The sequence below is a fragment of the Nipponia nippon genome, unplaced genomic scaffold (genome assembly GCF_047370975.1).
Source record: "Nipponia nippon isolate SJK-2023a ecotype South Korea unplaced genomic scaffold, ASM4737097v1 scaffold_9, whole genome shotgun sequence".
Classification (NCBI taxonomy): Eukaryota; Metazoa; Chordata; class Aves; order Pelecaniformes; family Threskiornithidae; genus Nipponia; species Nipponia nippon.
Genome location: NW_028262413.1, coordinates 35,442,153 through 35,456,468, shown reverse-complemented (window position 1 = coordinate 35,456,468; position 14,316 = coordinate 35,442,153). Strand labels below are relative to the sequence as shown.

General features: G+C 39.6%; 1 protein-coding gene across 7 annotated transcripts in view; it reads right to left on the bottom strand.

Annotated features, from left to right (window-relative positions):
• The window catches only part of ATOSA (atos homolog A), a 49,672-nt gene that overhangs the window by 14,746 nt on the left and 20,610 nt on the right, over positions 1–14,316 (bottom strand). For 3 of the 7 annotated variants that reach the window (XM_087745367.1, XM_087745364.1, XM_087745368.1), the window contains exons 2-4: positions 1,690–1,874; positions 623–825; positions 54–179 (exon numbers count right to left, since the gene is read on the bottom strand). In XM_087745367.1, the coding sequence (XP_087601493.1) occupies positions 54–179; positions 623–792 (296 nt within the window). In that variant the 5' untranslated portion in view covers positions 793–825; positions 1,690–1,874. Of the gene's footprint in view, positions 1–53; positions 180–622; positions 826–1,689; positions 1,875–8,371; positions 8,598–9,999; positions 10,088–14,316 lie in introns of those variants that run through there. The other 4 variants (XM_087745363.1, XM_087745362.1, XM_087745365.1 and 1 more) reach the window with 3 other exon arrangements.

Here is a 14,316-nt window from a genome sequence, read left to right as displayed (position 1 = left end):
AAGTTACAACAACCTGCGAACAGCAAACGAGTTTTTTTCCATCCCAGACATACCTGTACAGAATGTTTCGGGGAACAGCACCATGTGAAACACTCAGCCATGCGCTTAGCTGAGAGAAGAAAACAAAAGAGCGAACAGCCAATAAAAGGGTCTTCTCTTCAATAAATCGATCTCCACTCCTGAAATGTATTAAGAGAAACACATGGGTGTTGGTAAGAATATACGCAGAGAACTAGGACATTTTCAGATTTTCATTCTGAAAATAAAGCACATCTGAATCAAGCAAAACAAGGAAACTCCTCAAACGTTTTGAAGATTACAGAGCCTGATTTGGTTTTATCCACATAATAATTTATACAATTGAACATAACAAGCAATATATAAAAATGACCATTTTCAGCTAGGAGCATTTCATACTCTGCATTGCACAATGTGCACTGCAGAAAGCATGAGTACAGGAAGACTAAGATTAAAAGATGCTTAGATTTCACTGGTAAATAGTGGTTTTCTTAGATCAGTCTTCATGGCAAAGGGCCAGTGCAAAACCATTAACCGACTACCTTAAGGACTTTAATATGACAAGATTCTCACAACTATCAGCTAATCCTAATATCCAACTTACTGTCGAGGAACTGGCTCCAAAATCCACCTTTCTAACAGCAATGCATCTTGTTTGATTGCAGGATCATTTAAATCATTTCCCTCGGTGGTGGGCCCTTCATCACTATAGCAACAGTCTGGAAGTAGCATCACTTCTACCATGATTGGAATATTGTTCTTCCACAGTAGCATAACCTCAGATCTGGTTCGCCTGGCTTGACGACACTGAAGGAAAGAAAAAATGTCAACCTATGCAAGCCATGAAAACACTAGCCAGGTTTAAATCTACTTTAAAAACATGTTCCAAAGTACTGGAAAAGGGTAAGGGTCAAATTCTGTAAACTAGGTTTCACCAAATCAGAGATATGATTCCAGAGCTATTAAATGAAAAATAATTAACAAATCCTTTATGGTTGTTGTTTGAGCAACTTCTGTAGAAAATTAAAAGAGCTCATAAAAATACATTTCCCCAATCACAATGCTTTGCCACCTTGTACTTCTCTCTCCACAAGTCATCCTCTTGGATAGACACACTCAAGCAGTATCTTTATAAATTCTGTGTCATGAAACAGGCTAACTTCTGCATGAATAATAACTTTCACACAGTACTTAGGAACTTTTACTTGAGAGATGGGATGCTCCAACCTTACTCCCAAATAGACTAGCTAGATTTGATGTGCTTGTGTTTTTTGGATCACTAACTTTTCAAGAATACCTGGAAAAGCAAAAAGTTAAGCAAGTCAGCCTACATCTTCTCAAAAAAAACCCAACAAAAAACCAACCACCAGACCAAGAATGCTAAGTATAGCGCTTTCCATTTGCATAATAAAGACTCAAATAGATACTGCATTCAGGTAGTCGTGCAGAATTTCATGTTCAAGGATAAAAGGCTTAATGATCTCTCATTTTAAGGACAGATCTATTAGTAGTAAGATACTGAATTACAGACTCACTGAAACGCGGGACTGACAGAAAGCAATTGTTATTCATGCTTAACTGTGAATCTACCATGGGGTTCTTGGCTGACTTTAATCATGGTAAGCAAGGACGCACACCACGACACTTAAAATGAAATGGGTACCATCATACCTGAGCCAGTTTGTCGCTGCATTCATGCTTAGTTGTTGGCGGCTGACTTGATTGTGCCGGTGGGCAATGAAAGCCCTCTGTTCTGCCCTTGATCGAATACTCGGGTGTTCGACCTTCGGTGATCAACAAGGCCAAGGAGACCAGGAACTCCTCAGCTTCATACTCAAAGTATTCATCCAAAGTATCTGTCATTTCAAAAAGGTGAAAAATAATGACATCTGCTGTATAACAAGCTTTCAACTGTTGGCTGATCCCGCAGTCTGTTTCAATTTACACTTAAAACAAGAGCGATGGGAAATGGATCTTTGTATCAGAATGGCTGCACTCCCCATAAGGCCCAAGTTACTGTACCACCACAAAACATCTTTCCTCATCTCTTAATGTTGTCAATACAAGCCGACAAAATCAGAAACATTCTAAAGAAAGCTTCACGTAGTAACTGGTCAATGCACCAGATTTCAGCAGTGCTGAGAAACAACTGTTCGTCTTGTGAACCACAGCTGGATCACAGCTTCTCTAGAAGAAAAAAAGTTTCCTGGGCTCTAGTGGGAGAAGTCTGATGGCAGCATGACTTGGCATCATTAGTATCATGTGACAGACATCACCCCAGTACATCATAAAACACATTAAAAATTGAGTAAGAAAAAAAATAGAAAGATTTACTTCTATCAGAAAAAGTGGGACACAATGTTCTTTAACATTTTTATTGCGAGTCCCTCCTGCGGAGAGCAAGGCTTACTTGAGAGGTCCATTTTTAGCTACCGTTAACACATAGGAAAGGTTCCCAAGGAACATACAGAGTATTCATTGTTTGGTACCACGGTCAGTCTAAACTTGCACGAAGAATTAAAACTCAACAAGTCTCTGTAGACAAAGCAGCAGCTAGCATTGCTCTTTATGAATTACCCTGGCACACTCGATTCCTGCAGAGGCTAGATGCACCAGTCCCCTGATTTTATGGTGTTTTGCAGAGCACCCTTCTCCTCCTCCTCCCTCATCACAAGGATGTCACTCATCATTTAAACAGATTCAAGTACAACCAGATCATGTCATTCCCCTCTCTGCTTGGGAAGGCTTAAGTTTCAAAATTATTTAGTTACTGAAGAGGTTACAGAAAAATCTCTTTTCTGAGAAAGCTAAAATACATTCACTTCAAAGTCTATTTTAAGAGCAGCAAAGAAAAGCAGGTGGAGGGCAAGGCTGCCAGTGGTTCTTTATTTTTATGCTTTAGGGGAACAAAAGCACATGACATCTTCACAATTTTAGCTTAAATGTCCTATGTCATCCACCAAAACAAAACTGCCACAGGGGCAGAGTTAATTTCTATTCATGTTTTGATTACCATGCATAAAATACCTTTCTACTTGGAAAAAAAAAAAGAATTCTCAGAAGTCTTTTTTGTCTTCATTCCCTAATAGTGGAGCATTTGACAAACATGGCAAGACAGACTCGAGAGATCCATACAAGAAGGGATGCATGAAACAAAAGCTCCAACTAAATGTGCAATTACCTGTATATGCAAATTGTAAAGTGTGTAAAACTAGCTTTTGCATGTATATATTTGCCTAGCCTGGGCTTGTACTCCATGGACCCCAGGGCTTACAGCCTATTTTGAGGGATCTGCATAAGTTAAATAAGTCAGCCCGCTGCCAGGGAATTCAGTTCGTTGCACAGGAGCCCTCATCTTTACTGACTCTTTTTTTCCCCCTTTTTAAAGGAATGCACTTACACAGCTGCTTTGGGTGGCAGGGATGGGCTATAACCTGGACCTTCTTCCCGCCGTGCACCCACATCTGTCCATGGCGCACGCGGCCAGTGGTACGGCACTGCTGACCTGCACCGTACGTGCCACATCTCCATCTATGAAAAGGTGCCAGGTGCTGGACTGCCACAACCAGCACAAGTCCTGTGGCTCCATCCTCGGGGGGGGGGAGCAGGGAAGGGCTCTTCCGAAACAGCTGCCCATGCCAGCTGCCTGCCCCCCACCCTGGGGAGCACCCCGACCAGGAAGGGACCGCAGGCCCCAGAAGAGCAGGGTGCTGCCAAGACAATTCATCTGGCCGCCGCCTGCCCTCCGGCAGAAGAAGAGCCGGAGGATAGATGGATTATCCTGGTGGACCCCATATGGCACGTGAACAATACATTAAATCATCTGGCATGAGTTAAAATGGTCATTCATCTGACGGATGGCAGAAAATGACTAATAAAGGGTGCATGAAAGATTAAAGGAATGGTAAATAACAGAGAGGACAAGACACTTAGGTAGTGATATGAGTCACCTACAAAATTAGGCACCTGCAATTTTTTTTTTTTTTTCAGCTGAAAGTCTGGTGAACAATAGGCAAGGCATACTTAGGGACAGGGAAACAGGATTTGGAAAGACTCTGAAAAGGATTTGGGTATTATAGCTGACAAAAAAAATAACTGCAGCATTATCTTGCTGCTAACGCAAGCATCACACTCGTCTTTGTATATCCAAAGGTCATGGTAATGTTAAAAAAGCCACAGCAGGAAGGATCACTACTGGAGTATTTTTCCCTACTCTGACATAAAAGTTCCAAAAATCTAGAAAGTATTCAGCAGGAGTGATACTAATTTAAGCAAGAATTGCCTCATGCTTAGCAGACTAAACAGAAGGGGAAATCATCCTTAAGAAAAGGTGTAAGAAGAATTCTGTTTAGTTAAAATATGTAAAAACATCTATGGTTTTAAAGAAAAAATTAGAGAGCTTGATCAAGATCTGCACATGCTTATGCAGACAGATCCTATCTCAATCACCTTCTTACTGTAACAGAAATGTGCACAGTAAGATGTGATACCTGAAAATTTACACTAGAGAATTTTAAATGGCAAGTAACTGTAAATTAGACACGCCTTTTAATTAACATTAACAGCTTACCATGTGAAGCAGTATACCTTCTATTATTTGGCTCTCTTTTTTAGAAAGAATCCATATTTGATCAAAAGCTTCTGGACTTGACACAAATTAATAGATAAATCCTATGACCTGAGTGTTTCTGCTGAGCTGGTTAGATTCAGGTAAAAAGTCCATCCCCTTTTGCATTAAAAAAAATCTGATACCAAAGCTCATATTGTATACTTAAAACGCTCAGTGTCTTCACAGATTTATATCACAAGTTGACATAACAAGCCATAGACAGTTTAAGTATGTCCAAATGCAAGATCCAGTGAATCTAGTAAATAAGCAAGATGTCATGAACAAAGCAAGGTAAATAAATCTGAAATAATCATTACTCAAGATTCAGAATACATACACAACATTACTTTTGTAAACAAATAAAACTTATTTTAAGTTCAATTTGCAAACACTGCTTCTGTTCCCGTATCAGACCTATTATTTCAGAAGCAACCAGTTTCTTGCCTTAAGAATGGAAGAGGAGACCCAACAAGCTAGAGAGACATATTTGTATTGGCTGCAGTTACAAAAACACAGTGTTGTTTCAAAATAAAAACTGCATCTCATTAAAGGATGATAAACAGCAAGTATTGAACTAGGAAATGCTACTGTTTTCATAACAGCATTATAAAGACAGGGCCAACACTTTAAAATTATGTCAGCAATGTAAGAAACCAGGTATTTGATGTGGACTTTAAAAAAAAAAATTAAAGCATGAATAGCAATGGATATTGAGAAATATGTTTTCCTACAGAGTTCATGTGGCATATTGACTTTTTTTAGCTCCACTAGATTTCTATATCATTTAGCAACTTCTAAGATTTTTCATAAAGGAAAAAACCCTATAAATATTGAGAAGCCTGGTAATTGTTCCTATACAACAGACACAGATGATGCAAGTTGATGTAATTGAGGACAAGGGTGGAAAGACATTTATAGAAACAGCAAACTCAGTGTTTAGTTAGAAAAAGTCTTACTGTGTGTGTGCTGTAACTGTTTGCTTTTGTGTATGAATCAGCCCTGTTTAAGACACACATCATACATTGTGCATAGAATAACCTCAATCCTATAATCTGACTATACAAGCATGATTATTATTCTGCTTCATCTCTAGCAATGGAACATGCAAGTATATAGCATATGATATGCATCCCAGAAGTGTCTGTGGTTTATTCCCCTTAAAATAGCAAAAAAAACCCAGTCGACACAAGTACATAGGAATTAAAAGTAACAAGACACTACAGCCCTTTCATCAATACATTGACACCAAAGTTTATTGACCAGGTGGTCACAAGAGATAGCAGCAGATGTGAGACTACTCTAGGAGGGAAAGAGAAAAAAATATAAATTTAGACTGAATCTACTACACATAAACCAAAATATACAATACTGGAGACCTGAAACCTGGTGGCACATCATTTTGTCTTCCTTTGTCTCCTGCACATACCAACCTCAACAAAGACTGATTTTCTACATCTTCTGCACAAACAAAAAAGCTCATTTAACCAGAGATGTCATAAAGAGAGTCCTTGTCCTCCCCCATCCACTACACACATGCGCAAAGTCACTGGAGCATTGGAATAAAGAACAAGAACTCAACCCCCCGCCCCAAAAAAAAGCTAAAGTGGGTCACATCCTAAAACATCTATGGAAGTTAGGTATGTGGTACTAGTGAGTCACAAATCCACTTAACTGTAACCCAAGGACTCTCCCAAAACTTCAGTTAATCCAGTTGTGCCCAGCTGACTCCTTTCCCAACTAGGTCACACTCGTGCAGACCAACTCCCTTCCCTTTCCTATCGCAGCATATTCTGTAGTAATTACAGAAAATGTTTTCCTGAAATATGCGTATTAGAAGAGCATTTAATCTATTCTCTAGGCTTAGACAGGAAACAAAGCCATTCGGTACCACGTAACCTGTTGTGCTCCAGGGGCCACCAGAAGATACATCTGCAAGCCACTGCCCTGTCCTGCCCAGGGACAGCGAGGCAGTGAACGGCCCCAGCAGAGCTCCTGCCCTGTGCCTTCCTCCTACCACGACCAGACAGTGCTACAACTATAATCTCTCTCAGTCCATGCTTATTTTATTGTGCTAGCACCTTTCATAACTGCACTGGACACCACAAGTATCTACCAAGCTTGTTCTCCTGAGGAGAAGAGCTCATTTTGGGAAAGTGCCTTCAAAGACAGACAAATTTGTTCAACTTGAAGTATCCATTAGTCCTGACATCCACCAATCTGGAGGGCTGCTTTCTTAGCAAGTCCATGAAACAACTAATAATTGCCTTTAACTATGCTCTGTAACAGTCCAGACCTTTCCTGGAAAATCTTTAGGCATCCATAATGGATTTTGAAGGCCACTGATTTAAAGTAATGAGATTTCTGTTTCACTCAGAAAGTTGAAACCCAGTAAGCAAACCACTAAACAAAATACGGAGTGCATGGTGTAGGCAGTTTAGATTCCCAGCTGCCGCAAGCCCTGCTCCTGTCCTACCCCAGCCGTCTATCGGGCACCATGGCACGGTTGCCCGCCTCTGCTCTCTGCCTCCTTCATGTGCTACAATTTTTTTGAAAGACTAAAAATATTGCTTAAGTACTTGGATCATATTTTTTGTACTTTTAGTACAGGCAGTCTGTAAGGAGACGCTTCAGACTGAGAGTCCCATGGCAGGAGAGTCAGGTACACTGGAGACAAAGCAGCTGCACTGTCAGTGTTCAGAACCCATCACCTCCTAGCAAAGGCATCGCTCTCCATTTAAAAAATAACAGCAAAAGCTCTCTGGCCCTCCCCCCAAAACAGTCAACTCTGAATAAGTTTTATTATCTCACTATTCCAAGAAGTAGGTTAAAGGTAGTTCCATATTTTAAGAGTACGGCAGGGATTCAAGAAACTACTGTAAAGGAAATGAAACACAATGTAAACATTTGACTAACAGCTTCTCTTCTGGAATTAGAAACACCTACGGATGCTTCGGTTAACCAATTCCACGTTGTGCTTCACTTCAAAAGAAAGTTGCCCTTGAACACCCCCAAATTCATGATTCTCTGAATGAGCAGTCATGTTGTGTCTGCATATTACAAACCCATAATTACATCTGAAGTCACACGCTTCAAAAGCCTTGCAATATTAAGAGTTTAAGTATAATTTAAGCTATCAAGAGTTAAAGTCATGAGATGGTCTACTTGCTTCAAGAAACAAGCTATTAGTTAAGTTTACTTAAATTTAAGAAAATGCAATGAACTGGTTACTCACCTTATCTTAGGAATACTCCTATACAGTTGTTTTTTTTTTTTTGCACATTGACTCCTGTCTTAGATTCTTAGGGCTCAAGATCTTTGAGCTCTGGGACAGCCATTATTAAAACATGAGGAGAGCAGCACAGTACCTCATCTTACTCTTGCTGTCTCCTTACTTTTTCCAGGGTACCAAACTGAACCACTACCTGATTATCAAAGCAGTTCAGCTGTAGGCAGGAAATGGCAGCATAGGAATTTTACATTAGGATTGATGCATACCTGCTATTCAAAGAAAATTGAGCATAAGCTATAAAAAATTGGTGGATCTACTTAGTTTTGTGCAGGAGAATAGGAAGAAATTCTCCTGCTTTTGTGTTGTTATGCCAGTTTATAATTAGAAAAACAAAACAAAGTACACCATCTTATAAGTAAGGCGGGGGGGGAGGGGGCAGTAAAAATCAAGATACAGTTACACGGCAGCTGATTAAGTTCCTCTGGAGCTCCAGAGCAATAAAAATCAATCAGTACCAATCAGTGCCATCAGCTCCAATCCAGACTGCAGCGCTGCAGTAACTCCCCTGGTATGCGTGTATCACTGCTGATCTACCGCACGCTTCTGCTGGATGCCTCTCACAGCATCCACAGCTAATCTTGAGGCAGCTTTACTGTAAATAAAGTTACCAAAAAGAGACTGGTCTTAAAATTGAACTAAAAAAACCACGTACAATTCACATTTTACTAAAACTTAGTTTCAAATAGCTTAACAAGTACAGAAATAAAATCCAGTTAAAATCATTTAAAGCTTAAATTTCCTGCAGTAATCTCAGAAACTACCGCTCTTTGAGAGTGTAAAATGCAGACTGTTAAACTGATCTGGGTGTTCCCATCTTGCTTCCTGCGTTTTGGCTGACATCCTATTTTGCCATCACCATGCTGCTTACTGAGTCACTTCTCTTCTTCCAACTGTAGCTTTCTATTTTTACCTAAGCAACAACAGTTTAACCTGCTTCTTTTGATTTTTTGGCATTAAACCAAATTCCAGATCCAATATTTGCATTTTGGTCAAGGAAACTGGTTTTATTTTCTCTTAACTGGACAAAGAAAATGAATACTTAAGAACAAATGATGTAAGCTGAATTGTTTCTTGCTCCACAAGGAAATCACAAATTGTGAAGCAGGCCAGTCATTATGATTTCATCATCTGTATTTAGCAGAAGGAAAGCAATACCTGAAAATGTGAAGTTTGAGGCTCATTTCAAACCTCAGTTCACCAAAAGTTGCAAGAGAACTCGTATATTCTAAAATACAGTTGTTCCACTGTATCCTGACATGAGTAAATAAGTGCTGAAATGTCAGTGTAAAGCTATAAGATTTTCAGTGCTGCAACATTTAGCATTTTAAATATAAGCCAGTTGAAGGAACAGAACATACACTTTTTGCTGATCCCTAAACTTACTTGTCTACCGTACGGGTTACAAAAGATGCTACTTGTACTGACATGCTATAACCGGACAGGTACTGAAAGCAAAGAGGACTTGTCTCAGCTAATTCCCTTACTTAACCACACATCAATTTGTGTTTTCCTTTATATTATGGTTTCCTAGATTGTGATTTTGTTAAATGTGACTACACAAAAGACTCTGTTATACTATAATGAAACACGCCTATCAGGAGCAGATTAAGTAATTTCTGAGTTTTCCATTCATTCTTCTCTAGCTTTTTACATTTTTCCCTTGATTAGCTGATGCTCTGCCTAAATTAGTTTATGTTAGAACAAACTGCGTGACGTGATAAACCTACCTGAACAAAAAACTTAAAAAACCTGACAAAGCAACAGGATTTCTAATTCTGCAATTCAGAACTATTTTTTCAGGTATTTCTGTTCGTTCATAAAAGAAAACAGTTAGGAGAAAATACCTCTTTTAGAACAATTATGTTGCACTAAGTATAGAATAGACACTCAGCTGTAATCGGAAGGCAATAAATGGTTTATATCTAGCCTTCACTCTCATCATCAATACTGCGATTTACCACCTTCGTAAATATGCTGATATAAATTTTGCAGAATTATACTGAAAACAAATTACTGAAATGCTCCTGTTTTAAATCCCACCCCAGTTCACAGGAGGAAGGCAAGGGCAACATGGAGATCAGACCTAGGCTAGCTTCACAGTCACTGCCACCATAATGTGAAACCGCATCCAACATGCTTGGTTTTGGGAGCTGAAGGAGCCGTGTGTCACCCTAGAACAGAAAACAGAGCGCACTTAAGCTTACAGAATATGTGAAAATTTCTTCCTAAGGTGTTTTCTGGAAAAACGATTAAGTGCTTTTATATTAAAATACAGATTTTCCAATATGAGATTTCTAGATATATATTTAATATTTTTTTTTCACGCTTCCTTCACTGATGATGATGATGATGATGACTGTTTCATCTTTCATCAAGGCTTCCCCAGGCAAGGAAACTGTGTTTGGAGATGAGGATGATGCCGGCTGATGACCATCTTTACTATTGCTGCTCACTAATTCAAGAACCAGCTTAGCAGCAACTACATGGCTGAAGACATACAGACTGAAGGCTTTCATCAACTTACTCAACTTTATGTGGGCTGTAAATATCGTACTGCGGTGGCTCCATAGCTGTTGCTTTCTTTTCAAAGGAAAAACAGTGAAATGAAAAAGCACATGTATTTGGCTAAGCCTCATCTCTTTCTGAAGGCATATCATCCATACAACAGTTGCAGCAATTGAATACTGGGAGGTCTCACTCCATTTGGAAGCCAAGACATCCCTCCCATTAAACAGGTTGACAGCAGCTATGCGTTAAATTGCAGCTGTGACAGCATTTTTATAATACGTAAATAAAAATGCATGCCAGAAATTTTATTTGAGGCCTTAAACAAAATACAATTCAGGACAACAGATATAAGTTTCCTCTTTAATTTGTTTAACAATCTGGCTTGACAAAGATTCAACTATTTGCAGACTTCTGCAATATTTTATACAGACATTGGTTTAAAGGCGGAAAGCAGTAATTTGTGATAATAAATCACTCTCAGATGTTACTGGAAAACAACACAGGACTGTTTAAAAATCCTACAGTAGGTATTTCAATGCTTGTGAGAGCTGCCAGAGAAAGCAGCCCTCTACTTAAAATACGGCACGTTTGCATCTTTTGCTGACTGGATTTTTGCTAAAGTGTTACTCAGTTTATTCCTCTGTAGCTTATCACCTTCACAATATACACAAGTATCTTTGGGAACAGCATTCATAGTGATGTAGGGTTACACTTGCCAAAAAATGCTGGTTTTTACAAATTTCCCCACTAACACTAAAAATTAATCTCTTTGGGATATTCCATGCTTTATCTCATCACCTTAACGATTTATTGTGCTTAGAAACTTGACAATATACTTTCAAGCGTTCTTGTGCTTAGTTTCCTGTTAATACCGATAAAATAACCCTTCTTTTATGAGGAGGAATGTAACATAGCCTTCAGCTCTCAAAATTATTTTGAGTGAATCATTTGGAAGAGTCATTAAGGGCCTGAACAAAACTGTAATGGGAGCACACAAAACTCCTGCGGGGGAAAGCCAGCTACGCTCTGTGTGAGCACAGGTTCCACTTTGGTTTATAATCACCAGGCACAAACTGGTATTCTTCTTCCTTAAGATCATTGCAAGAACAAGAATGGTTACATCATGTGCCATTCGCTTCAGATCATAGTCAGACCTCTTGAAAATAAACCAGAGTGAATTTGAAAAGTGCAATGTGAAAGCACTGACTCATTTTTGGGTGGAATCAGCAGGGATGCTGCAGCCACTGGAGTCAGGGAAACCCCCTGAAAAAAGTACCATGTTGACTTCTGGGATCACACATTATGGAAGCCCTTCACTAAGCGCTCGGCCTTCAACACGATATTGTTGTCAAAGCAAGTGAAGTTTTGTAAGTACTAAAGCACCCAGCCTTCCACATAGCCTGAAAACTTTCAACAACCAGTAGCCACGCATTCTCATCTTCGCACTATGGTCAGGTGCCAACAAGCCCAACTGATGATTTTTGATAGCCATGATCTTCAGACTCTGAAGTCAGGAACTACTTACTTAAATTAGCTAATTTAAACTTGCACAGATCAGGCATCCCTGGTAACTCCTCCCTGCTTTTAATCTCTTGAAAAGTATCTTTTTTCAATGTACAGAAAGATACAAGACAACTGTTCGTAAAGACTACTGAGGAACTTCCTGTATGTTGAAAATCTCCTCAAAGCTACCTATCAGTATCTATTTTTAACAGATATTGCTATTTCTCAGTTTTACTGTGGTCACAAGAAAACCCCAAAACAACAGTAAGCCAGAGAAGGCTGTGGGATGGGGGTGGGCAGAAGTCTAGATGGTTGGGGGTGGGGGCGGGGGGGTGGTGGAACAAAAAAACCACAACTATGACCTAGTCCACTTTTTGGTGAAAGTAGTCTACTCTATTAAAAGACTATTAAAAAACCCTGAGGCCTCCCACGTGCATGATTAGTATGTCATTTCTTCAGGGACAAGAATTTTGATCATCATCTAGATGTGTCATGTTTTCAAAAAGTTTTGGTTTCGTTACTAGCTTTACAAATTTGGTAGGAATGCAAAAGAGGTGCCATCAGCAACTCACCAGCGCAGCAATAAGCCCTGCACCCACCCAAAAAGCAATCCCCCTTCCTCAAGGGTGCACAACACTCAATTTCAAATATTCTGTTGTCTTAGAGGAACCTAAAAAACCCTATAATGTTATGAATGAAAAGGAAGTCCTGAGAATGCCAGCACTGTTACCCAGGTCAGCTGATATCCCTGTTTCAGTTAACCCAAGATCCAGATAGGTGAAAGTTAATTTGCTTTATTTTTAAATTCTAGAGAAGATGACCATCTGTGCAGTTTTCCATGAGGCTGAAAAGACCTCATGGGCCAGGAATTAAAGATCTGCAACTGCCTGGGCAGTAATGAACTTTTAGTTCAATCCAAACCATCAGAATAGTCATTTTATGTGTCTAGACCTATTTCACCTGTGCAAGTACTGAATAGCTTGATGGATGCAGGGTTTTTTCCCTCGTTGTTTTCACACAATTTGAAGAATCGCCAGGATCTAGCTGAGCGACGCTTATCTTGTTACAGTTCAGATTTACTTTAAGATTTAAAAAAACAATCAGACTAATGAAACTCTGGAGCAGTCAGACCTTGTTAGGTTTTTCCCTACACACAATTTGGAAAGTACCTTTTTAAATACTGGGCCCACTTGAACACTGAAATTTCAAATAACATACTTGTTTGCTTACAAAATTTAAGTATCTGCTTTCCCTCTCCCCTTCATTCAACCATCCTGCCAGGCTTGCAATGCAGCTTTGAAGGCTACCAGAAACATCCAGCCACTGGGCACCTCGTGGAACAAAACAAGTTTATGACAATCCTAGATGTAAGACACTCGTCCGAAGTGCCAAAATTAACACTACTAGAGCAAGAATAATAGTGGTGTATTCATGACCTATCTGTTCAAAACAATTCTCCCTCCTCAAGGGAAAAAGTGAGTTCATGGATGACTGCGCTGTTGCTGGCACGGAGCAAAGACAGGCACGGTGAGGGCCAGCAGGCAAAAGTCTCCCTGCACAGCGCTGACCTCGAGTCACCCATCAACCCTGGCCTCCGCTCCAAGTTTATTGGTTGCACGTGTGTTTTGTAACACCCTGTACTGCGTATTCTTAGAACATACTTTCCAGAGAACCGAAGGGCCAGGGCTCACCCCTCCACGACCACTTCCAAACCAATCTCACCCGCAGCAGCAGCATCCTGCTCCTCAAGATAAGCTAGCACTTTATAGAATATTAAAGGATCCAGCCTCTGCATTTGCATGCTCTAAAATCAGGTGACCTGTGAGTCAAGAGACAGAGCAATAAATTATAAGGAAAAACAAAACACTACGCTAAAAATAGTGTACACGAGCAGTGTATGAAGAACAACAGTTTTCATCCAGTCAAAGCTGAAGGCCCTCCACAGCCTCTTTTGTATTCTGTGCAAAAACAACTGACATAAGCAAAGACAGATAAACAACTAAACCCCAACTTCAGTTCCTCCTTAATAATTTGCAAATATATTTTAATCAAAAGCACACAGCAGTGAAAAAAAAAGTTGAATCTGGGACCAGCAGAAAAGGTATTAAGGTCCAAAGCAAATAATGAAACTTAAATCAGAAAATGTCAAAATGACTTTCTTTTAGGGAAAATTGCTCCAAGCTGCCTTCAGCTCAGAAATGCCAAAAAGTCACTATCTGCTACACATCAGCTACTAGCACAGTTCAGGCAACATTAAGGATTCGCCCACTTGTCAGGTTTAATAGATTTAATAAATTATTGTGCATGCTCAAGCTGAGCATCAGACAAAAAAAAAAAAAGCCCCACAAACATCACAGAATCCAAGTGCCTGATAGACATACTTGTTTTG